A 19,287-nucleotide genomic window follows, 5' to 3' on the forward strand; every position below is an offset into this window, starting at 1 on the left:
CTGTCACGCCGAAAGTGGTGCGAGCCCTCCGGTCTCCCCTGACGCCCCTTCCTCAGACCGAGAACAGGTACGGGCTGGCCGCCCGCGGGTGGGTCCGTGAGGTCGGGTCTACAAAAGCAGAAATTCGCCTTCGCTCTGGTTCATTCTTCCTTTTGTTTCGGCAGCTTGATCGGAGAGAATGTTAGAAATTATTAGAGAAAATGACACTTTGCTTTAACTGTAATGAATTAATTTGCTCATGGGCCCTCTTAATGACGGCTGTCACTCTGCCGTTGGTTTTGAGCCCAATAAAATGTTGCGTAGAGCAGTTTTGTTAGTGTACGATGCAAAAAGTGCCTGCTGAATGGCATGTTCCAGGTATCTTTTATTCTTCTTTCCAGGAAGGTGGAGCTGGGGCTGGGTAATACTGTTACTGTTTTTGTAATGTGTATTTAGTTAAAAATACGGTTTTATCATTTACAGACCATAGGAGGAAGGTGAGACACACGAAGCCTGTTTCATTTTGTGTTGGCATCGTACTTTGTGGGAGCCCCTTCACTTGATCCTGTGTCTTGACCTTTCAGATCAGTGTAGATCTTTGCTTTACAGCCTGTTATTTTATACTGTGAAGTTTAATATGAAATATTTCATAAAATCAGCTGGGAAACAAGTTGTGTCTTACATGCAGATTTCAGTACTAATGACTTGTTTTCAGGCTCTTGAGTCCTCACACACTGTAGAAAAACTAATAGTGCATAGGATGGTGGTGTAATCCACACATGAGATAAATACTACATAACAAGTAGTTTTGAATATTTTTTGCTTTTCTCTTTTACTTTATATGACCTTATTAACATTGCCGTTTTCATGACTATTATATGTTAATATGTATTATGGTCAAAAACACATAATAAAAATTAGAAAGAACTTAAGAATTGGGTCTTTCACAGAAACTGTCGTGTCCTGGTTGTGTTGAAGACAATAGTGACAGTGCAGTTAACCTTACAGAGGCCACCATCTCACCCAATCTAGTTGAATTTGACAGCCTATGCTTTCCCTAAGTGAATGCAAGTGATGTTCTAGTAACCATTGCAGTGTACTGTAACAATGCATTACTTAATGTGTTTCCGATGAGAGACCCTTGTGCTCCCTCCCTCAAAATTTATAACTTTCAAAAGCTGTAAGTTTATAGCATCTTTCAAAATTAGCGTGAAAGAAATGGAACAGAATTCTGTAAATGCTCCTATCTGGTGTTATGAGCTTCTAGCCTGCTTCTCTTTCCTATTCTCATTTTTTTCCCTTTCTGCCTTTTTTCCCTTCTTTCCCTGGTTGCAATGTATTGGTTTTGCAGTATGTACTCAGTTCTGCTTTGCCTTTTTTTATAGTCATTACTCCATTTTTCTCTCTGTTTTGGGTTATGTCTGTGGTTTCCCCCCGGCCTGTCTCCTCACGCTTTTCCCTGCTAGTTTCTGAGCTGCATCTCCTTTCACTCAGCTCTGTATGCTATACCATGGAGTTGAGTTGACTAGAAATGCTGGCAGAGAGCACTTCAGAGAACAGCCTAGCTATTTCCCATCTGCTGTTAGTACACTCACAACTGGAGCAAAGAAAGTAGAAGAAACACATACCAGAGAGGTCTGAAAATCCATGGCGTGTTTTTAACCTTTGTAATAGGGAAAGGGAGCTTGAGATTTTAAATGTGTGTTTTTCCTTATTCTACTTGGAGGATTTTAGCACTAATTTGGAGCTAGTTTTGGTCAACCTGAAATTGTATTTCTTCATGACTAACTGATTGCAAAAGTGTGTCAAATAAATAATTCACCAAAGAAAGTTTCAATTTACTCAAGCTCCTGTAACCATAGTGTCTTTGGAGAGATGTCTTGCCAGCTAAATCCAGGAGTGGATGTGCTTTCTCACCTGAGTGGCTATGCTCAGTAAGAAAGGAGTTTGTGGTGCATGTTTGGCGTATGAGAAAGGAGAGAGAGCTGCTGGACTGGACTGACCAGGAGCTGTTACTTCATCCAGAGAGCAGCAAGACTGGGCAGGGAGCCATGCTGGAGGGGTTTGATCCAGGCAGCAGCTGGGCTGGGCCTGGCTAAGGGCCATGCTGGAGAGGTTTGATCCAGAGAGCATCTGGACTCATTCAGGAGGTTCAGACCAATCCCTCAGTGATGGAGATGGATGGTCTGGTCAATAGGAATTAGATTCCAGTGTGCAGTGGGGAAGTATGGTTCTCCTAAACTACCCTGATCATTTGAATGGCATTGTTGTGTTATTGACAGCAACGTCCTTTCCTGCATAAGTGGATGTGCATGGATCTTTCCAGGAAAGGAAAAAGAAAAAAACCTTGGCACTATCCTTCTTGATCTCTAAGTATAAGTAATCTAGACAATCTTCACAGTCACAAGCTAATCTTTTTTCTTATCATGATTTCCTTTGCTGTTGGAGGCGTATTTGTAACCAGACATCTCCCGAAGAATCTCCAAGGCCCTATTATTCTGTTGCCTCGCAGTATTGAAAGCTAATCTGTTCTTTTACTTTGAGTAATTCTGTTAAAAGCATGAAACTGAAGGATGAAAGGGTGAAAGGCAGGGGATTGAATCAGACTGTCTTAGATATTTCGGCAGCTATTATGCGCAGCAATATTTAAATACATGGTGACCAGGCACCTAAAGTTCTCTGAAGATCTGTGTAGTAGTAAATAACCTTGAGTATGTGGTTTGTCTCTTACAGGACATTGCTTACCCCTTTTTCTTGTTAAGTGTTAGCTCATTGGAGCAATGTGACTGCCTCTACAGTGTGACTTGCAGGTTTTTTCTTGGGTTTATTTCACAGACTACTGTGCCTGTTAGTAGGGTTTCTTACTGAAAAGAAAGGCCATTGTTAGTAAGATATGTCTAGCAGTCCCCAGATTTATTCATGGAACCAGTATCATTTGTACTGCAATACTATGTTCTCTGGCAAATCCTCCTATCTATGCCTCCTACCATCCTCTCAATTTTTAAGCTGTAACTGCAAGTACAATTTCTATTTTCTTGAGCCAACAGTACAGCCAAAACCAGAAGTCTTTCATTTTTCCCACCTTTAAACCCTTGGTCTTCTTTGTCTCCTTTCCTCTCTCCCCAGCTGTGTTTGTGCAGGCATATTTGTTTGTGTAGTGGTTGCATTAATAGTAGTGCAGAAGGCTCAGTACTGCTAGTGCTTATCAGAGGAAAGTGAAAATAGTAAGAGAAGCTAGGTAGTCTTTTCTCTGTTATGAGGCCCAGGCTGTGCTGGGTTAAATTTAGGCAGAAATTCTAGCTCCTATTATACTACCCAGGAATATGTAGCAGATAAATATTGGCAGCTCCTGCAAGGGGGGGTGAAAATAGCACTATTTATATATACTTTACATAAAAGTAACGGCAAGGCAGAAGTACCCTGAAGAACTGACCACCATTGCTCTGTTACTCTGTGTTGCCAGTTTTAAGGCATTCACTTACTATTTCCCTAGCTTGCTCTCTGTCTTTGCAGGTCCAGGGCAAGCACAGCGTAAAGACCACTGGGGTAATTGAACAGTGGGAGGAAGTGATTGAGGAGCCATGAGTAAACAAGTTAGTATTAATACAGTGTTCCACAGTGTTGGTTTCTCCAATTCCTCTCTCAGCAGCAGATCTTTGTGCAGGCCTAGGAAATAAGCAGCTACACTTAATTAACTATGCTACAGAGACCTGTACATTCTGTCTCCTGTCAAAATATTGCATACAGGCAGTCAGAAGGGAAAGAAGATACAGGCTAGTACCATAATTATGGAGTAGCCTCATGTATGGCACAAATAATTTGCTATGGTTTAGATTAGTCAGCAGTGGGTCCACTTCACTAATTTTACTGCTCTCTTAATATTTTGCCCCTTCATTCCCAAGCAATGCATGCAGACATATTTTAGGAGCACATTTTGAACACATGCCTCATGTATTAGTTCTGTCTAAATGAATAGGTGTTCAGTTGAAAGCTGCTGCCAGGACACATTTATGTTCTGACAGTGGTGAAAGGTTTCCCAGACTCTTTCTGTTTACCTGGTCCAAGTGAAACTGCTCTGTCATTCTGTCATGTGCCCTTGTAACATGATTTTAGTGTACCTGCCTTATTCTTTTCACTTCACCCACTATGAGGCTCTGAATGCTGCTTGTCATGTTACCTGTCATGCAGTTTATGGATTTTATAAATAAAAAGTATCTGATGTTATACATAACCCTGGTGAATGCACTGGAGGGTCTTTCAAGTAACTTAAAGATGCAGTTTGTGTTAAAGACCTGATTTAGTGTTCCTTATATAGGCAATGCCTCCATAGGAACTGGAACAAAGATAGTAGGATCAGTCTCTTTAACAGTTACTGTGATTAATGTTTCAACACAAATTCTCACTACTGTGGTTTGATAAAGCCATTTTTATAGTCCATTTCACCAAGAATTTAAATTGTGTATTGCCTTATTAATCAAGGTGTTGTGAACTTTAAAAACATCACTATATTCTTATCATCTGATTAATCTAAAATAGTGTCAAAGACAGCACTTAAGACCACCCTTCCTGGGGATGTATGGACTGTGGTTTTTTTAATAGTATTCAACTAACGGATGACAAGATTCAAATACAAATTAGTCCCTTCAAGGGAGAGATTGAGACAGAAGATATTCACAATCTGGATAATTCTATTCAGTGCCACTTTGGTAGAATGATAAAAATGTGCAATTTTGCATAGAGAAGTTATCTTTTATAGCTGAAGATGCTCAGCTGGAACATGTTTAGAGCTCCTGTGCTGCTTCAGACAGACAAGGGCAAGAAGTTATGGAAAAGTAGAGCAACAACTGGTTCTGCTGGGTGTGGAGTGAATAGCCAATGAGTGGGATTTTCCCTTACTTTCAGTGTGGACTTACTAGGGAGGTGAAATTTTTGTTGCTTTCACTGCTGCCTGACAGTCCAGTTCTGAACAGTTTTGAAAATCTCATCCCACATTCTTTGTTTCCACCTGATTTTGAAGGAAGTCTAGAGGAGTGGCCTTTCAGTCTTGGGCATATCTTCATGTTACACTACAACTCACAGCACCAGCTTTCCTTTTTCCATCTGCCTTTTTGTTTTCTTCCCTACCATTCCTCCATCTTATGCCTATACCTTTTTCCTACTCTGATAACTCTTTGGGGTTGAGTTTGGTTTTGTTTTTAAAGGGCTTCCCTTTTCTTTCCCTCCCTCTACCTTGTACCTTTCTGCTCCCCCAGAATCCCATGTTACTTGACATACCTCTCTGTCCGGTGATTCCCTGCACTAAGGTTCCCTGTTGTCTCGGGACTGAATGCTACAAGAGCAGCAAAAGGGACTATGGCCTTTCCATATAGTTTCTGTATTTCTTATTCTAAAGGTGGATACAATCCTTGTCTTAAAGAATTTTACACTTTGAGGATCTGCTGTCTTCATGAGAGCAAGATATAGAATAAAAACATGCTGATAAATATGGCACATGGTCTTAATCTACTGTGGATTTATTAAAGTACAGATGGTGTACTTCCTGAGTTCCTAGAATTACCATAGGAAGTATGTGGTCCTCAAGCTGTTCGTATATGATTTTAAAAAACCCTGTTTTTCAGATTTGCTCCAATGAGATTGGTTTTGAAAACATCTAAGCCCTAAGGAAAATGCAGCTGAAATTTCACTGTATCATCAGTTTTATGCGTTCAAGCCAAGAGACTGTTTCTACTTCGAGTTCTCATTTAGCTTAATAGTTAACGAAAGTAGTTGAATGTAGCCTGGTATCTGTGTTGTTAGGCACGTTATCTGATTTCATTGCAGAAGTTGTAGTGCTGCTCTAAGTAGTGAACAAAGATTGTCATCCACTAGGTCAGGTAAATTCATTTAGTGATAAATGTTGCCTTGCACAATTGTCCAAAATGAGCAGAAATTTAATCTGAGTCTGATGTCTGCACAACTTTGCCATGAATAATGCAGTAGAAGTCTGGACTGTCTCTTGCACACCCATTTTTACCTAAATGCCACTCTGACAGTGAAACAGAAATTCAGAAATTTAACTTCTGATGGAATGAGTCATTGTTTTACATCTCTTGCAAAGAAATTGTTTTAATTTTGTACTTTTTGCACCATATAAAGAGCATTGAGTAAATTTTATGTGTAAAAAGCCACAGTAGAAGCATTTTGGTGATCTATCATGTGCCTGCACTATATGAACAAACAATTTAGATTACAATTCCTTTCTGGTTTTCTGCTCAATTGTGCCATTTTCACCAATCTTTGCATGGGTTATGGAAAGGGAGGGAAAGACTCTTTGTTCCTTTTTTTTTTTCCATGATGGCTGTAAAAGTGACTGTGAGGATTTAATGACAGAACAGGGATTTATTTTGTTCTTTCTTTTTCTCTGACTTCCTCCTCTTTGAATTTTTCAGGTCTTGAAATGAGTGCATAAAAAAAAATTACATATTAAAAAATGAGGCAACTTGCTTGCATTGATCTTATGAATTTAAAAGGACTAAAAGTCTGTGTAGTAAAGCTTGTGTTTGAGAGGATATTTATTCATAGCCCCATAGATCTCAGGACATAAATTAATAGGGAGCTGTAAGGACCTTGTAATGATTGTCTGCACAGAGTTGTGAAAGAATGTTGTTGTTCTGCTGCTGCCTGCGAACGCACCTCTCAGGGAGCTGATCAAACCTAACTGCCTGACTTGGTCATCCTGGCAGCCTTCACATGTTAGAGAGGGTCTCTTGTGGCCAGCTGTGGCTCAGAAGGGCTGGGGTCACTTCTCAAATCAGCATCCAACATCTTAGGTTTTAGTTATATTGAAAGGCTTATTTGCAGCGGTAACATGTACTTGGCCTATATCAATAGTTCCTTTTTTTTTTTTCTTTTATTTAAGATGCTGTTTAGGCAGCTAAACTTTTGCCTGTAGCCATTTCTCTTATTTCAAGCTGCAGCTGCAGAATAATCATTTGAGGTTACTGAGCTAAAGAAGCAAGAGAGAGGAAGCATGATTTAGTGCTAAATAAATTTGTTTGAGAACTGGAAAGGGCCTACCTGGTTGGTCTGCATAGACAGAACCATTCAGACCAAGCTGCAATAAACCTGTGTACCAAAACTGTGTAGGCAGAATATTTGCTAGCCCTTGCTATGTGAGACCTGCAGAGTTTTTAGCTCTGAACTGTGTGCTCTGAGAGCCTTCTGCTATTTGTATGTCACTCCTTGAGAAAAAATGAGATAAAGAGCTGTATACAAAGGCAGCCAAGGAGCTCTCAGTGGGCAGTGCCAGTTGTTACAATCTATTGAAGTCACTGCAGAACTGAAAGGGTAGAGGTTTATGTTGTATTGTCTTACTGTTGCCCTCAACAAGGGGCATACAGACTGGATGCTTCCTTAGGTGCACTAAGTGTATACTGGGAAGAATTTCTTGGTGGTGGGAAAAAAGGAAGAGGGCTGTTCTCTCTCCTCTGTGGCCTACATCCTGTGGGAATTGCTGCTAGGGGTGACTTAGTCTCTAGAAAATTCATGGACAATGGAAAGAAAAAGAAAGGTGGTTCTTTCTTTTTCCTTTATGTCAGCTATGACCATGACAGTCAGTTCAGCAGCAAAATAAACAAGCATTTATTCTTCTTTCTTCTTCAGTCAGTCTTCTCATTTGAAGTGTTTAAGAAGAGGAAGCTCAGGAGGGACCTTATTGATAGCTGAAGGGAGGATGCAAGGAGGATGGAGCCAAGTTCTTAGTGGTGCTCAGTGGTAGAACAGAGGCAGTGGGCACCAACTGAAACACAGGCGGTTCCCTCTGACCATCAGGCAACTTTTTCACTGTGAGAGTGACTGAGCACTGGCACAGGCTGCCCAGGGAGGTTGTGGAGTCTCCATGCTTGGAGATATTCAAAAGCATCTTGATACAGTCCTTGATGACCCTCTCTAGGTGACCCTGCCTGAGCAGGGAGTTTGGACCAGATGATCTCTAGAGATGCCTTCCAACCTCAGCCACTCTGTGATCCTGTGGCTTGAAATGGCATCTTTCCCAAGCAAGATGACAAACTTCAAAATGAGTTTGTCAGAAATCTTGTTGGTAAGGGTTCTCCATATTGTAGCAGGTGAAGGCAATGGGGTTTTGGTCCTTGTCAGTAAAAGCAGTGATGATTCAGAAGCTGTGTGTAAAGCAGGAAGACCCTTTCTCTTCATGTCAGTGCCTCTGTACAGATACTTATCAGTTGTTCTTTAAGAACAGCATACAGCATCTCTGTCTTCTGTGTTTCTACTTCTGGTTTGGACAAATAGGCTGCATTGCCCAAGGGCTCTGTAAGTAGTAAATCAGGGGACAGAAGCAAAAAAGGAGGGGAAGGTGGCAGGGAGGAAGATGGTGAGGGGCAGAGAAAATAAAAATGCCAGAGGACAAATCTTTATGATAAATGGCAATCCACACAGTGGAAGGCTGGTGGTAGAGGAGGGCGATTGTATGAGATTTGACCTAGATACACGATGAACTGAGGTGAATGGAATAAGACCTTGGTGTCTCAGTCATTTACTAATTTACATCTCAGTCTTCTACCAGGGCTGCCCAGAGCAAGAGGACCACACAGGAGTTTCGTGAAAATAAGACAGGAATTAAAGATCACTATCTGGCACTTGCCTTGGTTCCTTTTACAAATATTTGTTCTTGCTGTGTAAGTAAAGAATAAACAAGGCAGGAAGTATTATGCTTGAGTCAGTAAGTTAAGACTGAAATATAAAGATCCACTTCACCTGTGGTGTTTCCTGTATATATTATATTTGCTCTGAATATTGCATTTCATCAACGATTTTAGGAAATCACATCTGCTAAATATTTTACTAGTGAATATTTTAGATATCTTCAAAACGTAATGTTCAAGAGCCTTTCCATTTATTTTTTTAAATTACATTTGCTGATTACAGTGTAAAGTGGAAAATATAATTCAGACTATGAAATAGGGTTACTTTGAAGAATCAAATATTTTATAGTCCCTACCAGCAAACTCTCCTTTAATGATAGGAGCTTCACAATAGAAGCCAGTAAGATTTGTTTCGCAATGTTTTCAGCTAAATCAACGGTTATTAATCTTATTGTCATAGCAAAGTAAATGTGACAACATTGGTAGAATATGTTCTCTCTTTTAAAGATTATTGCTTTTTCTCCTCCTGCTCCGTTTTAACAGAACAACTCTTAATAAAAATGGAATTTACCAGTTTGAACAGGCTTCAAAATGTAAGGCAATTCAGGACAACATTTTGTCATCATCCATCAAGAAGAAAAGGTAGGTGTTTGCTGTCCTTTCTGCTTTGTTTTTTTTAAATAGAAGGGTAAAAGACTGTCCTTTTTTTACATAATTCTTGGTATATTAACATGGAGCTATGCAACAGAAAACTGAATTTGTTCAACCAATGTTTGCTGCATTTTTTCTTTTGCATGATAAGATTTATTCGAGGTTGGATTTTAACTTCTTTATTTTCACAATACAAGATTTCTTCTTGTCAGTTACCAACATTTCATTCCAAGTTATTCACAAAAATATTGAGTAGAAATGTGGGATATAATTTCATTCTTGAGTGTTTTTTCCCTGACTGGTGAAAACTCCTCGTTTTTGTGAGCAACTTCAGTTAATGATTCTGTTCAGCATATTAACTAGAGTAAGTATGGAAATGCGCTAGTATAAAGACTTGCCAATTAGTTGCATGAATTATGATAACTAGTCCACAGGAAACTAACAGTCCAATTTTAGACACATTGAAAAAAAACCACCCCAAATTAATTTGGGGTTTCAACTTGCTGTTCTGTATTTCTCTGGCATGGAGAAAAATCTGTTTGATATCAGCCCTGCTCAAATTCCTTGTCACTTTCTAAAGTGAAAAGAGGAGAGGCAGCCCATTATTTTTTAACATTTTTCCTATATGGATGCACCAACAAATAAAAGGATACACCAATAAATAAAACATTGTAAGTAAGAAAGGTTTCACATTAGGACTGAGTTGCAGCTTAAAATGGATGGTGCCATGGTGTCTTTAAAACTGGGAGCTTCCCTCCCCACTCCCATCCATTTGGGAAGAGGAATGGAATGAGAAACAAAAGTGAGCTAAAAATAATTATATGAGTTTCCCTATTCAAAGTACTGGAGAAGTCAAATTTTTCCTTAAGGCCAGAACAACATTAAGTGATGATTTGAAAACTTACTGTCTTTTCTGCTTCCTCCTTACTTTCTTACTGCATTTAAAGATCTTTCACCTCTTCTTAAGTTCTCATATTTCCAGCATTTTGTCTTTGCTCTTATTATTACTTATTTATTTATTTATTTCTTCTTTCCCCCTCCCCCCCTCCTTCTTTACAATCTCTTCTCCCATTAATATTCCACGTGTTTCAGCAACACTATCATTGAGGTTTTTGTTCTTTTGAAAGGTGGTAGACCAGTATGTTTCTGATGCACTGATAGTGAGAGCTGAAACATAGACTGGCAGAGGTCAAAGAATGCAGCTGACTGAAAACTTGAGTGATTAACACCAGGAGAAGGAAAAGCAGTCACTGTATTGCCTTCAAAATCCAGAAACAGCAATGTAAATGCTGTTGTTTATCCCACACATTGCAAAGTTGTACAGTCTTTGGAGCTCTTCCTATTGAGAACATTTTGGAGCTGAGATTATAGGAGAAACTTTAAAACATACAAGACCTTTATTCTGTGGTTAAAGAGAAAGGGGCTGCACCATTTAGTGAGGCAGAAGATGAATTGGGCAGGTAGGAAGAGAAACACATTCTTGGAACACAGGAGCAAGGGATTGCTTTTTGCCGTGAATATTGCTGCTACTGCACTTCACTGAGAGGAGCTGCAGTGATTTTGTTGTTTTTCCAAGGTGTGACCCATGGGCATGATATATAAATGCTTTATATTGCAGTTCTGGACTTGCAGGGACATTCTGGACACTCCTGCCTCTTAAGTTGGAAGAAAAAGAAAAAAAATTACTTTAAAGCTGGTCAAATGATTTGATAGTAAGAAATGCTATGTAAGTGGGAAGTTATTATTATAGTAAGTATGTGCTGGTGGTGACAAAGAGCCTGAAATGCTGAGTTTTGTTAGCAGTTTCCCATTCTTATTCTAGAGCAAGCCCTGTGTACTCTCTCCTGGGGGCTTATAAAACTGGTAATTGTTTTGGTAGTATTAGTGTCCACAGGCAAAACAGATCCTCCCCTTATTTTGCACTTCCTGCCATTGTTTTTATTTGTTTCTTTCTTGACCATAAATGTGTCCTTTAGTAGGAATGTGTCCTTTTTTCACTCCTGCTGCTCAATCTTCCTTCTAATTCAAATACCTTTTTTACAAGTAGGTATTTAGTTTTAGCAAATAACTGGTGGGACTGCATCTGTCTGTTCTGACATTTTACCTGTTGGTCTCCATACTACTCAATGCTTCTGTCCTTGCTGTTGTCCTTTAGATATCTGCCAAAAATCAGAAGATACTAATACTTTGTCAGTGCCTTGAATGTGCATAGTAATTCAACCTTAGTCACTGCAGTTAACATAGAAGGTCACTGCCTACCTGACAAATACTGTAGGAAAAAAAAAAAAAGCCTTCCAGGTGTTACTTGTCAGTTGGGCTCATATAGTATAAGTGAGTTTCCTACGACAGCAAGTTATTATAATGGTTGTGGTGCAGGTGGCAGACAAAAATAGGACAAAACAAAACATGTTCCATTCATTCACTCTTCTCAGCACTGTAATTATTATGTTGTCCAAGTATTTTTATAGTTCAATTTACCTGAGCTTTTTTAATCTTAATAATAAAACCCTTTTAGCATCAGTGAATATGTGCTGTAGGCTCCTGGGTGTCAGTGGAAATATATGTAATGTCCCAGCTCTTTGAAATGGAGCAGTGGAGAAGACGACTGTCTGGGTTACAGCAGAGTCATGAAATGATTCCCTGATAATCTGAACTGATTCCTTTGGAGAAGTAAGTCCCAAAGCCTCCTTTAATGCAGGAAATGCTAAAACTGGATTTCTGAGAGAAAAAAAAAAGCTTTCTGGGCTGTAAACCCAGCTGCAGCAAATCCCAGAGCTTCATGTTGAGTCTTTAAAAAATTATCTATTGGAATACTGTCTGTAATCAAGTGGAGTTCATTTCATAGAAACCTTTTATTGGTGTGAGCAGATGCCTTGCAGAGCTGCCACAGTTGGGAGCTCCTGTCCCCCAGGACAGCGTGCTGGGATGTCTCTGCTGCCTGCGGCACTGTGCCAGCTGGCAAAGATGAGTTCTGACAGTCCGGAGTGTCTTTGTAAGTCACAAGAGGAGCTAAACTGGGTGCATAGGGTGAGCAGAGGTGGTGTTCTGACTTAAAAAGACCTGGAAATCGTGCTTTTCTGTGTGAGCTGGTGAGCTTGGATACCTCCGAGCAAGAGCAGTTTGATCCAGTAGAGACAGCAGTGAAAAGGCTGCAGTGTTCTTGCTTTGTAATTGGTGTTTTTACACTAAGTGCATTCATTTTCTGTTGCAAGTCTTAGAAGGTCCTTACAGTTTCTGACAGTTAGTGCCTGTTTCCTATGAGGCCTCAGAACTAGCATTGTGGGTGATGCTTTCATTCTTCTCCTTACCAAATGTTTCCCTGTAACTTGCTAATAACTTTGTCAGTCCATGCAATTTCTCTCTGAATCAATGGTAATTTTTGTTTTCATTTCTGACTCTGATCTTCATCTTATCAATGTCTTTAGGCTAGAATTTGCTTTTTCTATATTTTTTTTTTCTCCTGGATAATGATAGGCTAAGTAACTCTTCATGGTCTGTTATCCTATTAATTTTTGGAATTTTTTTATGAGTCCAAGCATCTAAGAGTGACTTCTTGTTTAGATTAAGGAATAAAACTAGATGAGTTATTCAACATCAGAATAGGCTGTTTTGGTCCTGTGCTTTTATCTCATTTTCACCCCACAAACACGCCCTGCCCTGCACTGCTCCTGACACTCGTCTGACCCCATGGTGACTCGATTTAGGTAGCAGCTTCAGCAAGGCTGATAACATACCAGCAGGCAGCTGCCAAAATAGGAGGACCTTGATCTCCATTTCCATCACTCTTTACTTATACTGGGTGTTTGGTTAGATGGATTCTTTCTTGATCTGGTTTAATACAATGAGGAAGAAGAAAATATATATGCATATCCTTTTCCTTCTGGATTATTTTTCTGCCCTGGTAGTAAAAGTGGCCTAAGAAGGCATATGACAAGTGTAAAACTTGGAAAAAGCAAAACAGAGGTGGAGTCAGGTAGGTCTACCTGTAGTGACACAAGGGAGAGAAATCATTTGGAGTTGGACTGGAAGGAGGAAGAATGTACTGCACCAGGTCTGATCAACTACAACTGCCATAAAACTAGGGTTTTTTTTCTTTTCCTGCTTCTGCCAATTGAGTTCTCTTGAGTTGGGAAGGGCTCAGTAAAATCAGTTTAGTGAGAATCATCTAGTTCCATTAAGAGTTTGCTAAGTGTGGAGGATGAAAATTGTACATGTTGTCACAGGTGCAAACTTGACCCAGAGACCAGTTCTAATGCAGTATTCCTCTTTAAAGTATAATTTATTTTTCCATGTTGAAATTGGACATGATTTTACTCAGGGGTAGATAACTGAGTTACGTTTAGCAATTACAGTACTTTTATGAAGCAAACAATCTGTTTTTTCAAATGTGGAACAGAGGGAAGGAAGCTTTCGGATAATTGACCTCTGCTGCTGCAACCACCAGAGTGGTTTTATGTATCGCTTTTAATCAATTCTCGTGCTCCATTTAAAACAAGTGACGTTTCTTGCCATCCCAACTCTTGTAAAACTGTTCAAAACAGACACTTCTAAGTTCCAGCTTAAATAAACTCACGATCATTTGGGTCAACATTAAGCTATTTTTGTTAAAATGAGTTGGGTCTTGTTGGGAGACTTGAGTCCCACAGAATTTTAGTCATGCATCCATACCATCTTTTCTTCCTATTACCCCAGTTATTATAAGTCAGTTACTGTTTTTTTTAAATCCTGTATTATGATCCAGGCACAAATGGGAGAAGTAGTAACATTGAACATGAAAGGAAAAAATGTCTCCGTTCTTTTGACTTAGATGTTACAAAGTATTTCACTTATGAACAAATTTATATCTCTTGAACATATTTTCAAGAGCAGAGAGCTCTTTGGTTATATGTAGCAATGTAACCAAAGTTCTCTTTTATGTAAAATAGCAGATTGTTTTATTTTAGAGACAATTTAAAGGAAAATTTACATCTGTAAATATTGGTCTATGGTCTTTAGATAATTGAGCTTTGGGGACACTATAAAGTAAATGAAGGAAGAGGCATAAGAAGTGTTATGCTTCATCGTGGCCTGCTAGTGCCACTTTTCAAAGCATTTTTAAGGTTTAAAAAACCAAGTAGAAGAGAATTATTTGTATTATTTTTGACTTTTGCACTTGATATGATTTCTAATAACTTCAAGATATTTATGGTCAGTTATGTAAGTTTGAAACAGTGGTACTTTAGAAAGTTTCTGAAGTTCATTAGGACATCAGTACTAAGAAGAGATGTTTAATAGGTCATGCTAGTTAAATGAGGGTAGTGTTGTTACAAATTACAAAAATAAAATGGGTCATGGAGTTCTAAAATCAATCTATTATATATGCACCATGCACATTATTCTCAATACATGCATCATTTGAATGTTTTTGGAGACTGTTTCTAAATATCCTTACATATATATTCTAGTGTTTGATGTTGTTTCCTTTTTTAGATACTCAGAAGATTATTATCTTCACATAGTCACAAAACTGCAGAACTGCACCTGGGTAAGGAAACCAGAAGAATCTACAAAATTCAGGTAATTTTCATTCTCTCATTTAGAAAAACTGTTTACCCTAGATTTTTCTAACAAGGCATAAATTTAAATATTCCCTTTTAAACAGATCATTTTGTATTGCTTGTAGTGATTTCTATGAATCTTTTGATGCTGGGGCTCTTCTTGTTTGTTGGAACTTAACTGTGCAAACTGAGTAGAATAAAAGAACTACATAAATAATTTCACTTATTTCCGGTATAATGAATAGTAAGCCAACTTAAGTAGAATGAAATAAAATATTCCTGGCACAAACCCTACAGTATTAAAAAAGTATTGATAGTGTTATTTTGTCCATCTGAACGGGCACTCTGATAGAAGACTATAATGAAGCAGTGTATTCCTTACCCCAAGACTATTGCCTCTATTACAGAAGTGCCCAAGGCACTCATTAGGTTTGACACTGCATGTCATGGCCCCTGAGCATGACAGCACGTGATTCCATCTGTCCTTGTTTGGGGTGGCACAGAAGCACATGCTCAGTAGGGATGGTGATCTCTGAAAAGCCTAAACTCTCATTTGGAAATGCATCACGCTGGTTCTAAAGAACAGCTTCACTGTGCTATCCCTGTTTTCTCCAGGGCAAAAAGCTCTCTTGAATTATGTTTTTGCATGGATCAGAATTAAAGATTCTGTCATGATTGTTAAAAATAAATAAACTGACCTATCTTCCAACTCTTTGGAGTTAACTAGCATTGAGAACTAAATATCCACATGCTCAGCATGATACATTTGGAAGAAGTAGTTTTGGGGCGGGGCAGGATGGGGTAAAGGGTTTTGTGCAACATAAATTGCTGTGTTTGCTGTGTATAACAACTGACTAATGGTGTTTTCCGAAGCTGAGGTAGGAGTATACATGGTGTTAAAGAAACTCTGCATCGACTCAGGCAGGCCTTAGCTGTGCACAGAGATATCAAGCATGATAAGGAGCTGTAAAGCAGCCCATTCCATTTCAGAACAGGCAAGTGTCTTGCACAGAGTTGACAGGAGGTGAAGCTGCTCTCACCTGCTCCTCACCTTGCTACATTTAGGCTTTTAGTTTTCCAATCTGTTGGTTTTTTTTAACTTCTCTTCCTTCCAAACAGACCAGCCACCGCGTACCAGCTATTTGCTTCTGCTATACTGGGTGTTTGAATCAGTGGCACAGTAGCCACTCCTTGGTCCAGCCTGACTTCATTTATTGCTTATACGGTCTCCCCCCACTGGGCCAACTTCTACTTCTTCTAGGCTTATGGGAATCAAACATCCAAAACATAATGTAAGACTGGACTTTAAGTACAGGATGCTTCCTGTTCCTCCTGCTGTCTTTGGCTTCCAGCAAGGAGTATGGGTCATAAGTACTCAAGGTATGTTAGGCAACCAATGATGAAACAAAAAGACAAAATTGTGGGATGCACTAAGCCACCAAAAAAGTGTGGACTGTATGTACGTTGAGGTGATCTTACTAGCTTTAATTTTGCTCAAATACCAAGCAGAAAACCATCATTTAAAATCCGTGTTTCAGCACAGGCTGGACAAACTTGTTACTGAATCAACATTCAAGGGCTGAGCTGTTATGGTTTCCTTGGTTTTTAACACCCAAACCCGCTGGAGTATTAGCTAGTTCATAAGTACATAACCCATGCTGCAATTCTGATGACAGTACTTTGTATTCTTCTAATCCTGAAATTTGATCACATTTGATGTCATCAAAGATTTCCATTGATACGACCAAGGACTGGTACTTTGTTGTAGGGCACTGTGAATCATTATTTTACAAAAGATGGATTTTTTTGCATAAGTCTTTTCTTTCTTTTTTCATTCTCAAAATTTTCTCTATTGTTTTTTGGAAATAGGATATTAAAATTTTACAGTTGTCCTTAATCCAAGACCTGGATTTTCTGTACTGGAGATTTTCAAGGCTCTTAGCAGTTGGTCAATAGAGGCTTTAAAAAAATATATTTTAAAAAGAGGAAACCCAATTTTCTATAAAATTTGCTGCCTAAATCTCCATGCTTATAGCGCTCCCAGACTTATTCATCAGACTTAAGCCTGGAACTAGCTTTGCAGGGGCACTTTAGCTGAGAAATGATGCATTAATAGAGCTATGGGGAAGAAAATGTTTCTAGAATTGCAGTGAAATAAATGAATTAATAATCCCTGGGCAGTAGATCTCTTCCTTTGTCTGACTTAGCCTAGTGTCAGTAATAGCTATGTAATACAAATATTATACAGTCTGAAAATCTCATTAAGTAGGTAGATAAACACCCATTTGCAGAAGAGGAAATTAATCTCAGGTGGGTTGTGCAGCAGAAATTGGGTACTACAGCCAGCCACCTTCTGCAGGAGAAACTTGAAGCTGCCTGCATCCCATTATTCACCTGCCAGTGCCACCAGAAGTCTGCCCGCTGACAAGACTGCAGAGAAGCTGCTTGACTTCTTTTCCTGTTTGTCCATCTGTTAAATGGAGAGAACGCTTAGATGCTTCTCAGGCGTGGTGTCAATTTCATGACATCTCTCTATTATCCTGAAGTTCTGAAGAACAGGCATGCATATTTATAAGGGATTTAATATCTTATGCTTCAGGGCATAAACTAACCTCTAATTAATAAGGTTCAAGAGCAGCTTCTCCTGGGGTAGGTAATTTTTCAGAGCTTTCCTGTGTTTTCCTCTGCAGCTTTTCCTGTTGGCTTCCATCATGCTGCTAGTGGAGTGAAGGAATATGTGATCTGAGCCAGTAACTCTTATGTTCCTAGAAGACAGCACTGTGTGCCAAGGAGTGCACGTCCGTTCTCATTGTAAGCCGCTCTCCCAGCAGATCCAGGCCAAATAAAATAATATAAATTAGAAGTGCAATGCAGGAAAGAAATACTTCTTTTTATTTGGCAAAAGGGCTACAGCTGACAGCCATGTCTGGCACAAACTACAGTGTTTTTTGCCAGCTCCCTGTTGGAGAGCAGAGTGCAGGAGTCCAGGTTGACCCTCTACTACCAGGCTCAGCTTTGTCATGCAGCTGTACAAAGTGTGTCCCTTTGTTGTCAGAGGGCTGCCCATTCCCAAATGGCTCCCTCTAAAGCTGCTCTGCTGTGCAGGTTCACATGCTCTTTGCTAGGTTGCTCTCTGGCAGTGCTCAGTGGTTCTTGACAGCTACGTGATGTTTACACATGCATTTCTAAAAATCAAGAAGAACCAGGAAGCAAGTACAAGCCATGAGGTTCCCTTAAATACCTCCCATATCCACAGTCACTCTACTGTGGTTTATTTTTGTCCAGACTCTGTCAGGGAACCGATCTCCTGGCATTTCACTTATCTTAGTAGCCATAATGGTGACATCAGCATTGCCAGATATAGGCTGCCCTCAGAAGAGCAAGTGCAAGCACTTGGTTCATTGCTCTTGAAATCTAGTTAAGATTTATTGTGCCCCACAGTAGTATTTGTCAGTCCTTGTTAAAGAGGCTTATCTAACTTCACAATAGAAGCTAGCAAAGGGTTAGTTACCAGAAGTGGTGTAAGTAGCATCCTGCTAATAGTGATTTTGGGAGTCTTCTCCAACATTTACTGCTAGGGACGTATGGAAAACTATTTTTTATTCAGACTTTTTCTTTATGAAATTCATCTTCTCTTGACCTTTTTAAAATTTCTTTTGGTCTTTAGAGCTCTATGATCATCTAGCATCTCCCATTATGCCTTTGCTTCTAAGCCCGCCTGAATTCTTCCTCCCTTTTCAGATTTACATCAGCTCTAATTTGTTTTAGACAGAGCAAGTCCTTGGATTTCTTGATTTTAAGAGAGAAACTTGGTAGAAACTTGGAAGGGTAGGGGAAATAATCTCACAGCTGCCTGGAAGGGTCATCCTTAAAGCTCTAGGAAAAAAAGCTGTGCCTGGGTAGATTTCTCTGCAAAGGGTCTTCTAGCTACAGTCAGCAGAGTCTCAAGTTCCCTAGGTAACCTGAATATCAATTATTATATTAGTATTCTTCAAAGGTTTTCCACTTTAAAGAAATGTTTCATTAGTGCAACAAATTACAGAGCCCAATTAAGTGCAAGCTGTAATTGTTTTTTACACCTCCACATCTCTCTGCTTTACAGACTTTTAAGCTTGATTTATTCTCATTTGGGATACTATACATAAATGGTATCAAATCTGCAGGTTTTCAAAATAGTTGCAACTCTGGTTTTTGCAGAAAGCTACAAAATAGTTAAAACAGCCCTCAAACTGAGGGGAGAGAGGTTACAGGGAAAGGCTGAGCAAATTCTGTCTTTCAGAGAAGCCTCTGAGCGTTGTATTTCTGGGCTATCTGACTGAGCTTGAAGCCTGGCAAAGTAATGCAACAGTGCTCCAGGAGAGGTATCACACTGGAATAGTGAGCTGTGGGTACTGGGCCCTCTCCCTATGGAAAGAACATTCCAGACAAACCTTACTTGCATCTCATAATGAAGGGAGAAGGATGTTCCTAGGTGTAAAATA

At 39.4% G+C, this 19,287-nt stretch overlaps 1 protein-coding gene across 1 annotated transcript in view; it reads left to right on the forward strand.

Annotated features, from left to right (window-relative positions):
* Positions 1-2: 2 nt before the first annotated feature.
* ST8SIA6 (ST8 alpha-N-acetyl-neuraminide alpha-2,8-sialyltransferase 6) overlaps positions 3-19,287 on the forward strand; it is a gene marked incomplete at its 5' end in the record, with an annotated part of 45,614 nt that continues 26,329 nt past the window's right edge. Inside the window, 3 exons of the mRNA XM_008629971.2 lie at positions 3-67; positions 9,162-9,260; positions 14,739-14,825. Of these exons, the coding sequence (XP_008628193.1) occupies positions 3-67; positions 9,162-9,260; positions 14,739-14,825 (251 nt within the window). The remainder of the gene's footprint in view (positions 68-9,161; positions 9,261-14,738; positions 14,826-19,287) is intronic.

Source organism: Corvus brachyrhynchos, unplaced genomic scaffold (genome assembly GCF_000691975.1).
Source record: "Corvus brachyrhynchos isolate BGI_N302 unplaced genomic scaffold, ASM69197v1 scaffold142, whole genome shotgun sequence".
NCBI lineage: Eukaryota > Metazoa > Chordata > Aves > Passeriformes > Corvidae > Corvus > Corvus brachyrhynchos.